At 37.3% G+C, this 19662-nt stretch overlaps 1 protein-coding gene across 2 annotated transcripts in view; it reads right to left on the bottom strand.

Moving 5' to 3' along the window:
- The window catches only part of GYS2 (glycogen synthase 2), a 62924-nt gene extending 51832 nt beyond the window's left edge, over window positions 1-11092 (bottom strand). For both annotated transcript variants that reach the window (XM_069491218.1, XM_069491217.1), the window contains exon 1: window positions 10682-11092. In XM_069491218.1, coding sequence (XP_069347319.1) covers window positions 10682-10802 — 121 coding nt within the window. In that variant the 5' untranslated portion in view covers window positions 10803-11092. The remainder of the gene's footprint in view (window positions 1-10681) is intronic.
- Window positions 11093-19662: the final 8570 nt, after the last annotated feature.

Raw genomic sequence — 19662 nt, forward strand, 5'->3', positions numbered from 1 at the left:
TCTGATATAAGGATATCAAATCACAGGTCAGATGACAGGTGATGAGGACAGCACAGAGCACATGAGCAGGATATGCAAAACTTAGATGTAGAAGATTCTAGACTAGACCAGAATAGATGTGATTCACTTAATCATTCAAAAATGAATCTAAGTCTATACAAATTGATGTCAACATCAACCTCACTTAAATGTTTTCCCTAAATTCTGGAAAATTTTATAAAACATCAAAATTATTTGTTGAAGAAAAATAAATGTAGAGAAACAAATTGCAATAATAATTTTCAATGTAAATGAATTAAACTTTCCACTTAAAAGATATAGACTGGTTGAATGGATTAAAAAAATCACCCACTATAAGCTGCCCATAAGAAAGTCATCATCTCACTTATAAAGACACATATAGACTGACAAGAAAGGGAGAGGAAAACATTCCATGCAAACAGAAACCAGAAATGAGCAAGAATAGCTCTACTTATAGCAGATAAAACTGCCTTTAAGTCAAAAACAGTACAAAGAGACAAAGAAGGTCATTATATAATAATAAAAGGATTGATTCAATAAGAGGATATAACAATTCTAAACATATATGCACCCAACACCAGAGCATCTAGATATATAAAGTAAATATTATTAGATCTAGAGAAAGAGATAGACTCTAATATAATAATAGTTGAGGACTTCAACATGCCCAATGTCTACATTAGATAGATCATCTGAAAACATTAGACTTAAACTGCACTTTAGACCAAATGAACCTAACAGATATTTACAAAACATTTCATCCAACAGCTACATGGAACATTTTCCAGGATAGATCATGTATTGGGACACAAAGCAAGTCTCAATAAATTAAAAAAAAATTGAAATCATATTAAGTATCTTCTCGGACCACAGTGGAATTAATCTAGAAATCAATAGCAACAGAAACTTTGAAAACATTATGAAAATATTGAAATTAAAAAATATGCTCCTCAATGACCACTAGGTCAAGGAACAAATTAAGGAAGAAATAAAAAAATTTTGAAACAAATGAAAATCAACATTTGTTGATTTTTAACATACCAAAATCCTATGGGATACAGTAAAAGCAATGCTAAGAGAGAAGTTTATAGCAATAAATGCTGATATCAAAAAAGCAGAAAGATTTCAAATAAGCAATCTAATGATGCACCTTGAAGAACTAGAAAATCAAGAACAAATCAAACCCAAAATTAATAGAAGGAAAGAAAAATAAAGACCAGAGCATAACTAAATGAAATAGAGACTTCAAAAAAATTGCTTTTTTGAAAAAATAAAACTGATAAACCTCTAGTTAGACTAACAAAGAAAAAAGAGAGAAGACTCAAAAAAACAAAATCAGAAACAACAAAATAAAATATTTGAACTGACACCACAGAAATATTTTTTAAAAACATAAACTATTATGAACAACCATACACTAAAAAACTGGAAAAACAAGAAGAAATGGATAAACCCCTGAACAAATACAACCTACCAAGATTGAATCAGGAAAAAATAGAAAACCCAAAAGACCAATTATAAGTAGCAAAAGTGAATCAATAATAAAAAATCTCCTAGCAAACAAACGTCCAAGACCAGATGGCTTCACTGTCAAATTCTACCAAACTTTGAGAGAAGAGCTAACATTATTTCCCCTCAAACTATTTCAAAATTTGAAGAGAAGGAAATTCTCTCTAACTCATCTGTGAGGCCAGCATTACCCTGATAACAAAACCAGGCAAGGATGCAACAACCACAACAACAAAATTACAGGCTAATATCCTTGATGAACATAGACACAAAACTCCTCAACAAAATACTAGCAAACCAAATCCAACAGCACATCAAAAAGATAATACATCAGAACCAAGTAGGATTTACTCCAGAGATGCAAGGATGATTCAACATATGCAAATCAATAAGCATGATACATCATATCAACAGAATGAAGGACAAACACCACATGATCATCTCAATAGATGCAAAAAAGCATTTAATAAAATTCAACATCCCTTCATGATAGAAAATCTCAATAAACTAGGCATAGAAACAACATATATCTAAATAATAAATGTCATATATGACAAACCTATAGCTAGCATCATATTGAATGGTGAAAAGCTAAAAGCCTTTCCTCTAAGAACTGAAACAAGGTAAGGATGCCCACTTATACCACTCCTATTTAACACGGTACTGGAAGTCCTAGCCAGAACATTTAGGCAAGAGAAAGAAATAAAAGCCTTCTAAACTGGAAAAGAGAAAGTCAAATTGACCATCTTTGCAGATGACATGATCTCATATCTAGAAAAACCTAAAGACTCCACCAAAAAATTCTTAAATCTAGTAAATATTGCAGGATACAAAATCAACATATAAAAATCTGTAGCATTTCAATACACCATGATGAACTAGTTGAGAAAGAAATTAAGAAGGAAATCTAATTTACAATAGCTACAAAAAATAAAATATTTAGGAATAAATTTAACTAAGGAGGTAAAAGACCTCTACAAGGAAAACTACAAAACACTGATGAAAGAAACTGAAGAAGGCACAAACAAATGGAAAAGACATCTCATGCTCATGAATTGGAAGAATTAATATTGTTAAAATGCCCATACTATCCAAAGCAATCTACCGACTTAATGCAATCTCTATCAACATATCAATGTCATTTTTCACAGAAATAGGAAAAACAATGCTAAAATTCATATTGAATGAGAAAAGAGCCAGAAGAGTCAAAGCCATTCTGAGTAAACAGAACAAAGCTGGAAGCATTACACTATCTGACTTCAAAATATATTATTAATACAAAGCTATAGTAACCAAAATAGTATGGTATTGGTATAAAAACAGACATGTAGACCAATGAAAAAGAACAGAGAATCCAGAAATAAATCCACATATTTATAGCCAACTGATTTTTGACAAGGGTGCCAAGAACATATATTGGGGAAAGGACACTCTCTTCAATAAATGGTGCTGGGAAAACTGGATATCCATATGCCGAAGAATAAAACTGGATCCCTATCTTTCTCCATAAACAAAAATAAACTCAAGATGGATTAAAGACTTAAAGACCCAAAAGTATAAAACTACTAGATGGAAACATAGGAGAAACACTTCAAGACATTGGTCTAGGCATAGATTTTTATGGCTAAGACCTCGAAAGCACAAATAACAAAAACAGAAATAGACAAATGAGACTCTATCAAACTAAAATGCTTCTATACAGCAAATAAAACAATCAACAGAGTGAAGAGACAACTTGTAGAGTGGGAGAAAATATTTGCACACTATTCATCTGACAAGGGAATAATATATAGAATATACAAGAGACTCAAACAACTCAACAGCAAAAAAACCCAAATAATCTCATTAAAAAGTGGACAAAGGACGTGAATAGACAATTCTCAAAAGAAGACATACACCCAGGCAACAGGTATATGAAAAAATGTTCAACATGATTAATCATCAGGGAAATGCAAATAAAAGTTAGAATGGTCATTATTAAAAAAAAACAAAACAAAATAACAGATGCTGGCTAGCATGCAGAAAAGATGGAACTCTTATACACTGTTGAGCGGAATGTAAATTAGTACAGCCATTATGAAAAACAGTATGGAGATTCCACAAAAAAATGAAAAATAGAACTAACATATGATCCATCAATCCCACTACTGGGTGCTTATCCAAAGAAAAAGAAATCAGCCGAGCAAAGGGATATCTGCATCCCTCTATTTAATGCAGTATTATTCATAATAGTCAAGATATGGAATCAAACTGTCTATCAACAGACAAGTGGATAAAGAAAATGTTGTATACATACATGATTGAATATTACTTGGCCATTAAGAAGAATGAAATCATGGCTGGCACAGTGGCTCATGCCTGTAATCCTAGTACTCTGGGAGGCTGAGGCGGGAGGATTGCTTGAGCTCAGGAGTTCGAGACCAGCCTGAACAAGAGCAAGACCCTGTCACTACTAAAAATAGAAAAAATTAGCTGGGCCTGGTGGCACATGCCTGTAGACCCAGCTACTCAGGAGGCTGAGGCAGGAGGATTGCTTGAGCCCAGGAGTTTGTGGTTACTATGAGCTAGGCTGCCATCATGGCACTCTAGCCCGGGCAACAGAGTGAGACTCTGTCTCAAAAAAATACATAAAAAAAATAAAAAGAATGAAATCATGTCATTTGGAGTAACATGGATGGAACTGGAGGTCATTAAGTTAAGTGAAATAAGCCAGGCAATGAAAGACACACATCACATGTTTTCACTCATGTGGATGTAGAGAGTAGAATGGTAGATACAGAGAAGAGAGTGTGGGTTGTGTGGGGGCAGATGAAGAGAAGTTGGTAATGGTCCAAACAGACAGTTAGATAGAAGGAATAAGTTCTAATGTTCGACAGCAAAGTTGGTGACTGGCGTTAACAACAATATATTGCATATTTCAAAGTAGTAAGAAAAGAGGACTTGAAATGTTCCCAACACATAGAAATGATAAATACTCAAGGTGATGAATCCCCTCCATATCCTGACTTGATCATTACACATTCTATGCAAGTAACAAAATATCACATGTAGCTCATAAAGATGCCCAAATACTATGTGTTAATAAAAAATCCATATTATATTGGTTGAGGTGTGATTGTAAATAAGTCTGTGTTGCCCACGGACCTCTCCCTGTAGTTTTCTTTGGGGAGGTCCTCCTGCTGCTATCTCATATACTCAAACACTATTTTAGCCTTTCTTCGTCCTCATATTTTTATGCCAATCAGTTTATCTCAATTTTTACTGTTTATTTGCCATACTTGCCCTAGAGTTATCTCTTAGCATGCTTGAGTATGAGTAGGGGCATATAGACAGGGTCATTCCTATTTTCAGACTTGGAGTATAAACCAAAGACCTTTACCAATGTACATATTTTTAAAAATCTGCAAATAAATACAGTTTTATTCTTCCGTTAAAAATGTACATTCAGTATCATTAATGAATTATTGTTTTGCCACAGTGTAGGTTATTGAATTTGAACTTAACCTTCTCTTTCAAACAAGTACTTTGTAATTTATTGATCTATATTTTCCTGGAACAACGTGGGAGCTATCTTTAGTGTGAGGACAAAGTATCAGGCCTTTCATATGAAAGAAAAGATGAGCTACTGTGGTATATAGCAATGAGGTAGTTAAAAACCTAAGTTCTCATCTGGAAACACTGCCAATTTTACTAAAATCACTATTTCAAAGAAGCATAGAATGGACATCAGCCAAAACAAGGTTCTCTCTCTCTGTCTCTCTATTTCTCTCTCTCTCTTTTGTACACATATATGCACAAAAAAATAGGAGGATCTTCACTATTTTTTAAATGCTTAAAAGTTACAGAATTTGGAAGCCATCTGATTGTTTCAGTGGGCAAGGCTACCAGTCTGACCTTCCTGCCCCAAGACACAATTACATAAACAGAGGTCGTCATTATACAGTGAGCACATCATTCTATGAGGCAGCCGGTCTGGTAGCAAAGAGATTAAATGCTACTTGTGACAATGGTCAGCAAATATTTGTGTTCTCAGCACTCTGTTGGGTCAATGGTTCAAAATCAAAGCAGCTGCAGTCTCGGCAGCAGGAAGTGGTACACTTTGAGTAAGGCCACACGCACAGCTACCCTGATTATACCTATGAGGGCAGCTCCTAATATTTTATAGAAGAGGGGCTTAGACATGGCAGCCTGGATGAAGAGGAAGTGAGGAGACTAGTGCTTGTCTTGAAGCTTACACAGCTTCATGGATTTTACACAGATTGTGTGTTTCATGTGGCATGGCTTGGGGGACCATCAACACAACTGCTGCACATCCACAACATGCAAAGAAACCTGAATTGCTGTGTCTCCCATGATGGAAGTAACCCTGATCTATATCTTTTTTCCCCCAATTCTTTCTGCTTTTGTGTTTACAAATGAAATCATGGAATCACTCAAAGTGAAAGCTGGTATGACAATGGGTGATCCAATGCCTTCATTTATGAATGAATTTTATAAACAAATAATAATAAGCTAACACCTGCAGAGAGTTTATTAAATCCTGGACACTGTTCTCAGTGATTTACGTATGATCAGTATTTCTTTTAATTTTCACACAACACCGTTCCAGGTAGATGCTATTATTATCTTTATATTATAGATGGGGAAACTGAGGCAGAGAGAGACTATGTGATGGATCCAACATCACCCAGGTGATGGTGGAGTTGGGATTCCAACTCAGGCAGTCTGATTCTAGAGCCCACAGGCTGTAGACTGCAAGATAGTAAGTAAATGTATGGAGCGACAAACTGATGGATCTTTAAAAGTGGTGGGTGAGAAGGAAGGAGGAAGAAAATGAGTAGGATCACTAAAAGATAAACATCATTAGGTCTTGGGGAGGGTGGATTCCTTTCTGTTCCACTCTAGAGAAAAGCCATTTGGAAAACAGTAGCTAGAGGAAATAGCTTTTTTATCTCTAGATACAAAAAGGAACCCAGTGGCTTGGTGAATTTTAGAGCAGCAGTTCTTCCATCATCACAGGGGCCTTTGGAAAGCTGATGAAAGCAGTCCACTCAGGAAACACACCTGCATGCATGTGCAAGCAGTTTTCAGATACAATTTCTGAAGCTTTATAAACGTCTTGAAGTTCACTTATACCAAAGTCCTCACCTTTAGAAGTCCTGCGTCATAGCAGTGGACTTGTGATTTTAATCAGTCTCTTCCATAACCCTTTGGAGTGTAGTTTTTCTAAGTTCTTCCCTGTGTCCCTTGTATCCTGTGACCCAGCAGGTAAAAGTATTATGTCCAGTAATATTCTGGCTTAGGCTGAAACAAATTCTTTCTAGTCCATTTTAAGAGGGAAGCATTCACTTAGGGACTAAATTTCAGAAGTCTTTGCATCTCTTCAATTAACATTCATTATTTGTGACAATATTTATTAAACCCTTTTTAATGATCCTAAATATCCTCAACATGATAATTTCTCCATCATCAACAATGTTTTGGGCAAGCCTGTGTGGAAGAAAGGATTGTGGCGAGACCTGTAGCAAAGGGGAAAGCAAACATTTTGTTTCCGACATTTGGCCAAAGCTTTCTGTCTCAGGCCATGCCACAGTCTTACTTCCCTGCTATTGTGTCCCCCAACTGGTAACAGTGCTTTTTTAACACATTAACTGCCATGTGAATTGTATCTAACTCATGCTAGTTTTGAGCCCCGGGCCTCATGATGCATATGTAACTCTCTTTACCTTGGGAGTGGCGTGAACTATTTTTCAAGTTGCATGTAACCCATGCACAGAAAATAAAAAATAACAAATTTTTCATTAAATTAGAAAGGATCTTTTTGTTTTTGAAGTTTTTATTCTATTTTTGTAATAAAACACCGTGGCTCCAAGGGAAAAAAAATTTTTTCTAGTGTGGCAGTCAATATGTTAAAAACACAGCTGAGTACTCAGCGCTTCCCACTACCGTATACAGAGCTCCAGTGGCTTCCCACTCACTGTGCACAGATTGGAGCTAAAACTCCCTAAGGCTTATTAACTCCAGTAAGCTTCCCCATCTATCTCCTATAGAATTGGCCCATCTTCTCTCATACTCCCCTTTTTCTCTCTCTGAGCTTCCTTCAGATCTTTGAACAGACCACGTTTCTGCAACTTGGCATATAGAGTTTCCTCACACAGAACAATCTCTCTCCTGTATTGCCTCTTTCTCACCTTTACCTAACAGTTATTCATCCTTTAGGTGTCAGCTCAAATGTCTCTTCATGAGAGAGGTTTTTCCCAAACCTCTAACTACATTAGAAATCACTCCTCTACTCACCCTCTATTCACAGTTTAGTCTTAGAGCATTTTGTTCTCTTAGTCTCGCATCCACCACATTTGACTGTATTTCTTGTTCGATGCCTATCTTCCTGCAAGATTGTGAATTCTGGAAAATTGGGAATCTGTATTCTTGAACTCTATCTCCATAGTCTCTTGGCGCCTGACACCTAATAAACACTTGATAAATCTTTATTGAATAATAAAATGGATGAATGAATAAAAGCACTAAATTTCTTAATATTAAGAACTGGGAAAGGTTATTTTGAGGTCTGAGAATTAACCTCCAAAAATTTAACTGTGACTTCCTTATTTGTTATATTTTTCACATTTCCATTGTTCATGGGCAAAGTGCTGGCAGTGAGGGATTTTTTCCTTCCTAAAACATTGTTTGTTTTCTTGGATATGAATACATTTCCTTGTTTGTCACAAAACATTATAAGATGGCTGGAGAGTATGACATTTGTTTTATTTATGAAGAAACTGATATTCCAGTAATTGAAGGGATTTTTTCCCCCTCAAGTTTCAGAAATCCGTGCCCTTTGACTGCAAATTCTGGGTTCTTTCATCTACAGGACATTTCCTTAGACAATGGAGTTTTTAATATTTAATTCATATGTGGTAGTAAAAAAGAGAATTGGCCTTGGAGAACTAAATCCTGGTCCTAACTCTGCCATTTGCTGGATCGAGTGATGCCCCTATGTATCCATTTCCTCCATGAAGTGGAGGAGTTGAATTCAAGATGCCTCATATCACTGCTATGAACTGCAGGGAAGTAAAAGGTCAAGGTAATTACATTTGAAGAAACTATAATGGCAATGAATTGTCGGGGGTAAACACAATAATTGTTCATCTATATAAAAATCTCTAACAAAATCAGATTGTGATAAAAATTAAAATAGAGATACGTTGAAGATGATGTCAACTTTGGTAAATCACATTGTGGGTCCCTCTCCACCAAAAAAAAAAAAAAAGAAAAAGAAAAATCCCTTCCCCTGGAAGGGGAAATGATAGAAAATAAGTACCAAAGGCAGCTTAGGGGTTGAAAAATAAATGTATTCATTTTTCATTTAAAAAAAATCCATTAAACATTTTCTATGTGCCAGGCACTGTTCTAGGCCCGAGATCAGCATATATGTCACTGGGATATAAGATCCATGGGGTAACTTAGTTTCATGAGCACGTTCCCAACACGCAGGAGACAATGCTCCGTTAGTGTTTGTTAAATGGAGAGAAAAGAAGGAAGAAGGGGCTCTGCTCAAGGGCAGCAACTTGTGCGCAGGTCTTCTGGACTGATTCCTGGGGCTAAAGAGTTCCCTCCAATTTGTTCCACCAATAAACTATGTCCTTGAGGTCCTGCCTACTCTGTGCAGAAAACCTTTATTTCAAGACACACTCTGGGATTCATGTGTAGTAGAGATGGCTCCGTTCCCAGGAACTTTGACCATATATAAAAACTGGACTGGAAAAATTTGTGACTAGATAAACGACATTAGAAACAGGTGCTTATAAAACATTTCACGTCTCTATAAGGGGGTTTGTGTCCTCCTTGCCTCCTCCTCACTGAACTATAGAAAGGAAGACTATGCTTTTTTCTCTTACGTGCGTTCTGTCCACTTCTACATAGGCAGGATTGATTTTCAATTTTGATTTTTTGAATTTTGTGACTACATACACATGAGAGCTTTGAACAATTAGAAGAAGGTGAAAACTAGAACAGATGCTACAATTTTGCAAAATCCCAATTTTGAGATTATGCTGGCCCTTATTAGCCAAAAGTAATGTATCACATTCATGTTATTAATATCATTTCAGAGCATTTAAATTACTGTGATAAACAGAATAATAAACATAAAATTAAAAATAAACATGCATTGCTGTTCTATGCCTTGAGTAGGAAAAATAAAATAAAATAAAATAAAAATAAAATAAAATAAACATGCAGTATATCACATCACATGTTATAAGCTCAGATCCTTTAAATTACACAGGTTATCACTGCCATTTACCTAGTATCATGTGGCCTGATCCTTCACGATCTTGATGAACTAACTCAGCCTTCAAAACCATTACTTTTCTTTCCTAATGTTCCCTCAACAGTCTTGACACTTTTAAACTAGAGAATATCAATCCACAGGGAATTGTTTATACAATTTTACAGATGCCTTTATTATTAAAGTCGTTTAAGTTGCAATTCTCTACCTTGCATTCTCCCAGCCAGCACAAATGAGGTTATGCATTATTAGGAAATTGGTTTAATTTTATCAATTTGATTTCTTTTCTTATTTTATAATTTCTACATGTGCATAGCATTGAAGAAAAAATTACTTTCATTCTTCTGAATAGGAGTGCAATATTGTGCCTCCTGAGCAGCTTCTAAATTAAAACTTTAATTCCAACCCAATCTTGAATTATTAGAAACATTATTAAATATTTCATATCATCACTAACAGTACATAGAGTTAATGTTTCGAATTGTTTTTGATCACAGACAGTTCTTCCTAAAATAAAGCACTTGATTATGCTTTTTTTGCTGAGAAAAATCATAAAATAAAAAACATAAATGTTAACTTTCTATTTCTATTTGTTATAACATGGATTTGAAATCTTAATTTAATTGTACATTCCCTGACACTGACTAATATTTGCAACTTTCTCCTTCTTCAACATATACACAATTCGGTTTTCACTGCCTGTTGAAATTGGCAAGGTTGAATGCAGGCTGAATTTAAATTTCATTTAAATGCTTTCCTCACTGACTGGTAATTTCATAATCACTAGCAAAGTCATCTGTGAAATCTTAATCTATATTCTTCAGTAATCTGACAAATGCCTACCTGAGGAGCAATACAAACCTTTATTGGTCACTTCCCAAGCAACTTCAAAGAGCAGTAAATTCTCCACGGGAAGTTCTTCAACTTCCCACTGGGGAAGCCCACCCAGGGATGTCACAGACAGGGATCGGCCACGGAGCATTCTTTTTCCTGTCCTCAGAGACTTCTTTGAATCCCTGTTTTAATTAGTTGTAATCCCAGAAGAGGTACACTCAGAGTTGCAAAACTTATCAGGCTTTGGTAACTTCTCGTAGGGATAAACTAGCAGAGTGAAATCTTATGTGCTTCCCAGTGAATTTGTGGTTGAAGGAGGAATTCTCAGGTCCTCTTTCCAGTCTTTCTGGGCAGGTCTGGTGAGGACAATATCTACCCAATCAATATCTACCCAAACAACCAGAGCAGTCAGCAGTGAAATCCGTGGCTCAGGGTGTAGGCAGGCACCTTCTGGAATAAGCTGAGCATGACACAAGTTCAGCCTTTTAGCCCTTGTCCTTTTGACCAAACTCCTGGATGCATAGTCACCAATACTTATTTCATCATTTCCAAAATAATCCAATATTAGCAATTCCCCTCATAAACTTTGCAGATCTCTTTGGATTATACATAGAATTGATTTGGACACATTTCTATGCTCTCAATCTATTTCAATTTCCTAAGTATTTTTCTTTCTTTTCCTTCTTATTTCTAGAGCTTTTTTAAAAACAGTTTCTAGTTATTTTACCTACAAATTGAATTGTGATGATAGGCATACATCTTGATCCCCCTTTTCTTAATTACTTTTATTAAAATTTTCCCTATGAAAAAGCCTAACTCTCAGTATGTCTTTGGGTATAGCATATAAGGAATGAGATTCTGATTGATCAATGATGATCAGTCCATAATTTTAAAGGGGTAGTAGGAATTCATTTCAGTCATGTTTGTACATTTACCTCAAATATCATCAAATTGATAAAGAATAATTCAATGGATGTAAAAATGTTCAAATATGGAAAGAAAATTACAAAAGAAATTAGGTTCTATTGATTAAATATCATCAGGATCCCATCGCAGATAAATGCCATATATTTGTTTTTCCATGTGTTTCTATGCATGTATGTATGTGCCACACACACACTCTATTTTGTTCCTAAAAGGCGTAAGACATTCACAAGCATACTTAATTTTGAACCATCTTACTTTACAAATTTAGCTGAAGCTCACACAAAATATCCTTCACGTTAGGATTAAAGTCAGAATTGTCATAAAAAAAAACTATTTTAAAGACATTTGTTAGGTCTTTAACCATTTTCTATATAGTTGGTCTTACTGACCTAAGCCTATTTTAATGACTCAAGATAGGCAAAAAAACATATATCATTTTGTGATATTAATAAATCTATGTGAATCAAGTAGATTGAATATATAAGCCAGGCATGGTGGCTGAAGCCTATAGTCCTGGCTACTTGGGAGGCTGAGGCAGGAGGATCACTTGAGCCCAGGAGTTTGAGGCCAGCCTGGGCAACATAGCAAGAGCTTATCTCTAAAAATAAATAAATAAATAAATAAATATGTCTTCCATAATTTTGTGACATATCCAACTCTTATCTTTGTATCTAAAAGTAAATTTAAGTTATTAGTTTATTATCCATTTGTCTGAGTTGTGAGAAAAAGACTATATGGCTAATCAAAGAAAATCAAATACTAACATAGTAAGGATAGGAGCCAAATTTTCAAAGTGACAATCTCCTTTATAAAATCATTTGCTTGTGTTGATATAACCTTTGAGAGTCCTGCAAATACAAATTCCAATAAAACCGAACAGAAGGACATGTTGACTGGCATGAGAATGGGATGACAAGGTGATGATAGAGCTTCCAGTTTGTAGTGTTCAGACTCAGCAACCTTGAAATTGGTTTACCCAGTGTTGCACAGGCCATCACAGACGCCAGGCATCAAGTGCTTGGTTATGCATTAGGCACCCACGGGGTCAAGTCCAGTTGGCCACGTATCAGCTATGTAACCTTGAGCTAATTTCTAACTAAGTTTAGGTTTTCTTATTAAAATGGGATGAGATAATCTATACAAAGGATTTAATGTAGTGCTAGGTATGGTGCCAACCACTTTAGTACTCGCAGCCTTATTTATAACACATATGGTGGTCTAGTTAATGTCTCTCCAATGGCAGTGGTTACCCTGGAGAGAAAAGGGGTAAAAAGGAGGCTGATTTTTCTTTAATTTTTTGAGTATTGTACCATGTGCATATATTACCTGCTCAAATGTTAATTACCTAAAATACTGTCAAGTAAAATGACCTTAGGTAAATGAAAATCTTTCATAGCTTACTAAATGCAGATAAGTAAAATAAATAGTATGACTCAATTTTGTAAAAAGGTACATATAGACTCCTGTTCATGACGTATATATAAATAGAAGACTGGAATAGACATAAACAAAAGACTGAGGCTACATCATAAAACTCCTACAATGGTTTCCTTTAAGAGGTAATAGTTATGATTAATCTTAATATTTATGTGATATTTTTGTTTATTTGTGTTCTACAAATTTTCTGCAGTAAACATGTATGCATACATGCACATCATACATAGGATAAGTAAAACAGTTTTCTAAAGTTTAATCATATCACCTCTTGATTGTTTCACACATTCCCTCTCTCGTTGTTTTGAGTTTTTGTAATTCCTGGTCGTTGGTTCCCATCCCGTGTTTTGTGGCCAGTACCCACAATCTCAGCAACACGTCGTCGTCTTCTAATGACCCGCATCATCGACTTACTTTTTCAATCCTGTTATTTTCAGCATGAAGATACTTTTTGCCAGTTCTTTCTTTGCTTTTTGGTGACAAATACCATTTTCAAAATTGCTCCTTGAATCAAGAGAGGTAAAATAAATGGAACTGTATGAAATATGTCTATGGGATGTATCTTCACCCATCCATGTTATCTGGATGAATTCCCTTCTTTCAGACATATGTACAGAGATAGGCAGACATGTATGCAATCAGATTTGGAGGGGAATTGGAGAAAGTTCTCTGCTTCCCATAACCCCCAACACTCTCCTCTAAGATTTGTGCTAAAAGCACAAATTGTTGAGCTGGGAGCAGAACAGTCATCCAGGCAGAAAGGGTGATGGGGTTTCTCTAAGGTGGAAGAAAGACTCTCAGAGGTCCCTCATCCCGAATTTCACGCTCACACTAACATTTTATCATCCAATGAAGAGGAAAGAGGGCAATTCGGAAGAAATGAAGACTTGTATTTGGTTCCCCTGGTAAGTATTCCAGTAGGGGTCACTAGATACATTTAGAGAACCACACAGTTGCTTTGACATTTTGGAATCTTCTTTGAAGTTTTCAGGACTTCCAAGGCTTGATTAGCCCGCACCTGCATATCCAGAATGACTCAGGTGACATATTAATGAAGCATCTTGTATGTACTACTATTCTAGTCACTGAAGATATTTTTAATAAACAGTAAACAACTCTCTGCCTTATGTGGACATAAAGACATTAATCTTGTAAACAAATAAACAAGTTATGATATTTCAGGTGTTGCTAAGTTTCTGAAGAAGAAAAACTCCAGAATGGTAGAGAGTGTTATTGCACAGAAATGGGTGTTTCTATGAGGAAGCCAAGAAAGACCCTTCTGCAGATACTTGAAATAAGACATAAATGATGGGGGAGTGCCAACACTGGTAGATCTGGGAGAAGCTATTGCAAAGCCTTTAACTTTTATAGAGACGGAAAGAAGACCAATGTGGCTGGAGCCCAGAGCATCATGAATGAAGGGAAGTCTGGAGGGAAAGAGGTCAGAGGAAATCAGGGAACAGATCATGGAGAAGCTGGTCGAGAGCTTGGATTTTATCCTGGTTGTAAAAGAAAGTCATAAGAAGGTTTTAAGCAGGAGAGTTTGCTATACAGAAAATGGATTGTTAAGAAGGACACTAGAAGAGATTTGGGGACTGAGGTTGTGAAGCCTGCATATCAGTCACAAATTCTAGAATGGAAAACTTTATCCCTTTCATAGATAATCTCTATTTTCTTCTCAATGTTATAAAAGCAGCAACCACAGTGAGTTACTTAGCATTCAGTCTTTTCTTCTTAAGGTTAAAGAGAGTACCCTTGTTTTCCAATGTGGCATCTCTATATAATTCTATTTTTATGTTCTCTTCTGTCCACTGTTTGTACTTTATAATGCATGTGTTGATGTTGTGACTATGGAAACTGAATTTAAATGGAGAATTAAAAAGCAATATGTCAGGTATTGCGATCATGATCCTTGCCTTTGTGAAGTTAACATTCTAGCAGAAAAAGCAGGTATTAAACAAAGTATTTAAAGGGCTTTGAGGGTATTGAATGAAATACAGGGGCTATGAGAGCATGTAACAATAGAGGTCACCCAATCTAGCACGCTAAGAATGACCTCCTGGAGAAAATAATATTTGAATTGATATACAAACAGGGGGAAAGCTAAGAATGTAAGAGGGTTCCAGGAAAAGGCACTAGCGCCTGCCAAGACTAATAGACATAAAGTATGTGGTAGATTCAAGGAATTAGAAGATCAGTGTGATTAAAAGATCAGATTCAGAGACATTGAGGTAGAATATGATGTGGGAATGAATCTGGAGAAGTGGGAAGGGGCTAAGAATTTTGAATTTATTCTAATAATAAGAAAAAGCCATGATAGGATTACATTATTTTATTTTTATACGGTTTTAATTTTTTTAAGTTGAAGTGAAACACATAAATAGTAAAGTGCAGAAATTGTAAGCCCAGTGAATTATCCCAAAGTAAACATACTTCTGTAACTGCCCAGTAAAAAATTGGAACCAGGGCAGAGTGAATTTTTCAAAGAAGTTCTTCAGAGAACTGATTCTGTGGTGTGCCATGTTTCAAACAGTGAATCATTCTAAAGACTTGCATTTTCCAAAGATCATTGTCACTGCACAATTGAGAATGGATTAGGGAGAGATGAAATTTCAGGTAATGTACTTGTAGTATTTTGAGGTGCATTATGTGAACATCTGACTCCTGAAAATTCAATTACATCTGCTAGACAAAGAGAAGAACAAGAAACAATACTTTAAATAGCCTGGGAGAATCTACTCAATGATGAGAGAGGATACCCCAGAGTGAGGAGGAGCCTTTTCTATACAGTGTGTCATCTCAGAGTCTGGGTAGCTCACTGGTGGGATGTGCTCAAGGGTTGGTACACACATTTTTTTTTTTTTTTTTTTTTGAGACAAAGTCTCACTCTTTTGCCCTGGCTAGAATTCCACGGTGTCAGCCTAGCTCACAGCAACCTCAAACTCCTGTGTTCAAGCAATCCTTCTGCCTCAGCCTTCCAAGTAGCTGGGACTACAGGCATGCGCCACCATGCCCGGCTAATTTTTTTCTATATATATTTTTAGCTGTCCAAATCATTTCTTTCTATTTTTAGTAGAGATGGGGTCTCACTCTTGCTCAGGCTGATCTCGAACTCCTGACCTTGAGCGATCCTCCCGCCTCGGCCTCCCAGAGTGCTAGGATTACAGGCCTGAGCCACCGCGCCCCGTCGGCACACACATTTTGACCAGAATTTTCACCTTATGTGCTGCCTTTAGAACCCAGTAGCAGAATGACTCCGATTTGTCTAGGCAAGACATGGTAGCAAGTTGTACCAGGGTGATGGCAGTGGGATTAGAGCGAAGTGGATAGTGAGAGATGTCTAGTTATTGACAGGGTGTGGAGTTGATTGGTTGTGGGGAATGGTCAATGTCCAGGTGTCTAGTTGGCACAACTAAGTAGATGGTCATGCAATGTACCAACGTAAGAAATACGTGTCGTGGAGGGGGAGTAGATTTGCTTGAGAGACTAGATAATGACTTCTGTTTTCGAGGTGGTGAGATTGAGATACCAGCCAGATGCTGAGCAGGAAGTTAGATATTCTGTTTTACTCAGAATCTCAGATAGCTCCTCCTCTTCCTCCTCCCCCTCCTCCTCCTCCCCCTCCTCTTAAAAAAAAAAAAAAAGGAATCTCAGATAAGAGGTCTGAGACACAGCCGGTAAGTGAATCCACGGGAGTTGTGAGATCTCAGGAAGAGGGAGTGCAGCATGGGAAGGTAGACTGCGTGGAAGTTCAACTTTTAAGGCCAACACCACAATATGGTACCCTGAGTTTTCTTGGTATATACACAGTGCTGCCACAAAAGGGGCAATCATTTCTCAAAAGAGAGAAACTTCAAATCTGGCCACTCTAGGTCCCATGTGCATACCTTCATGGCAACAGTCAGGTGGAGATGGGTAAATCTGTCCTTTTCCTGTCACCACAGTCACCTCAGTCTTCATGGAGCTACTTCCCTCCCATTAACAGTCAGGTTTCCAGAAAAACAGGAATCTTATGCTTCTGAGTTAATTTTATTTCCTTTGCACATTTGGAGTTGCTGATCAGGAAGTGGCTAAAGATAAAGGAAGTAATTATCTTTGAATTAACCTGACAATCTAAGCTGATAATGCCCACCCATCACATTAAAGGTGATGAGAGAGAATTTTGACTTTGACTGTTGAGGTTATTTAGCAGCAGCATAGACTGAGTCTCACCTAGACACCTGGAGCTTGGTTTTGGAATAGAGCTTTTGGTTTGCTGAGCCCTCTTCTCTGGTTTTATTTTAAACTCTTCTTTTGCTAAGTATACAAGATGAAGGGATTTGGAAAGGTTAACTATAGCCTCTGTGAATAAAGAGGTGAAAGAGTGAGGTTTGGGGGAAGAGAAAAGGCAGAGAGATGATGTCTCCCTTTGGAGAAAGCAAATCATCAAGCTAAATGCAATCAAACTTTGTGTTGCTTTGGTCCTTGCTGCATTCTGTGACATCAATATATGCTCCTTAATCCCATTACATTTTTAATAAAATCAATATGAAAATAGATTTTTAATACAAGTTTAAAAAAAAAAGGAGTCTGGGCCGGCCGAGGTGGCTCACGCCTGTCTGTAATCCTGGCACTCTGGGAGGCCAAGGTAGGAGGATCGCTTGAGCTCAGGAGTTTGCGACCAGCCTGAGCAAGAGTGAGACCCCATCTCCACTAAAAAAAAATAGAAAGAAATTATCTGGACAACTAAAATTATATAGAGAAAAAAATTAGCCGGGCATGGTGGTGCATGCCTGTAGTCTCAGCTACTTGGTGTAAGGCTGGTGGCAGGCACCCCTCCCTTCCCTAATGAAAAAGAAGCCACTCCTATTCCTGAATACCCACCCTAAAGCTGAGACAAAGAAATTCCTCACTCCTCCAGCCGACATCTCCTGGCCAAAGAAGCTCCCATCCCTCATCCCTAAAAACGTATATAAACCCACTCAGACTTCTGGACTGGGTGGCTTCTCTAGTCCCACTAGTGGGACTGTGAGACTCGCCCGGGTCCCTCTCTTGGGGACTCATTACCCCCACTCCGGAGCGCCCCAATAAAGCCTCTTTACTTATCCCTTTCAACTCTGCTCGTCTTTCTTTCTCTGGCGCCGGGTACTTCAGAGAAACCCTACATTCTGTTGGCTAAGGATTAAGACCTTTTTACCTGGCTTACCAGATCTTGAAGAAAACAGTACTTGTTTGTGTCTGCAGCTTCTTTACTTGCACTTTCTTTTCCCTCTGAACCTCAACCACATTGGCTTCCTTTCAGTTTCTTGAACAGACCACGATCCTTCCTGCCTCATAACTTTTGCACATGCTGTGCATTCTGCTCTGAATGCTCTTTCACTTTTTCACCTTCAGATCAAACATAACCCTCCCACAGGGAAGCCTTCTGTGGTTCCCCAAAATAGGGCAGGTTCACCTATTAAAGTTTCTTGCTAGCACCCTGTACTTTCCTCTCATAAACTCAGTACAGTGTGTAATTACATGTACCTCGTTGCATGATTATTTGACAAATGTCTCTTTCCCCATTGTGCTTAATGTCTCCTTGCCTTCCACTCTTTCTCTGACAGCTATCACATTGCCCAGCACACAGTAGGCACTCAATCAAAATTAATGACGAGATTCATGAGTGAGTAAATCTGTTTCTGGAGGCATAGGCAGAATTCATCATATTTAGGTACCTAAAAGAAAACATCAATAAAATGTTGTAATGTCACAGTTGAATAAATAATGGACGTTTCTTATAAGGTAAAAGATAGAAGATTTGGAAAGGATTTGGGGAAGGAAAAAAAGAAGGGAAAGGACAATGCAGAGACATCTCCAGGCTTCCTCACCTACCCCCTAGCATGTAAGGTGGTTGAATACACCTTGTCAGGACCAAAGGTTCTGCCTTTCCAAGAAAATCCCTTCCTTCTAGAACTTAAGCCTTTCTTTCCTGAATCAAGCATCTCCTAATATACAATAGTATCATAGCAATCCATTCTCAGGTTAGGGAATTGAGGAAGAGGAGGAAAGAGGTTATGTTTTCTAATAAAATATATATGTCAATCAATATCTTAAGAGTTTACTACTATAACTATGTTGTTCAGAAATCTAATAAGCTGGAAAATCATAACTTTAAGTAATCTAATATTGTCAGCATTCACAATATTGTAGCTTTTGAGGTGCCTGCATGTGTTGCACCACCACAACTTTGTCTAGCAAATAACCTCTGTGGAAGTAGCCCCTGCCACCTGCTCCAGCCTTATCATCTAACCCTCAGAACCAAAACCGGATGCCCCAGTGACATCAAAGCCCCCACACCATGCTGTGGGCTGCTGCACTTCCTGGGCTGATATTGTCTCCTCTCCCAGGAACAGTCTGTCTGTCACTCACTCTCTACCTGGCCGGGGGCCCACTCTTCTCTCATCTTCTATGACTCAATCCGGTGGCACCTAGACCAAAGGTTTCATGCTAGATCCTTCTCCTCAATTCTCCTTTAATGCCCTGTGTAGGTTTATGACTACATTTGTCACACCTCCTTATATAATCGTTTTCTGTGTTTACATATGTTTCTCCTCTATACCAATCCCAATGAAGGTGAAATTGTGTCGTTTTCATCTTTGAGCCTCAACCCCCAGCACAGTGTTTGG

The sequence above is a fragment of the Eulemur rufifrons genome, chromosome 16, assembly GCF_041146395.1.
Source record: "Eulemur rufifrons isolate Redbay chromosome 16, OSU_ERuf_1, whole genome shotgun sequence".
NCBI classification, from domain to species: Eukaryota; Metazoa; Chordata; class Mammalia; order Primates; family Lemuridae; genus Eulemur; species Eulemur rufifrons.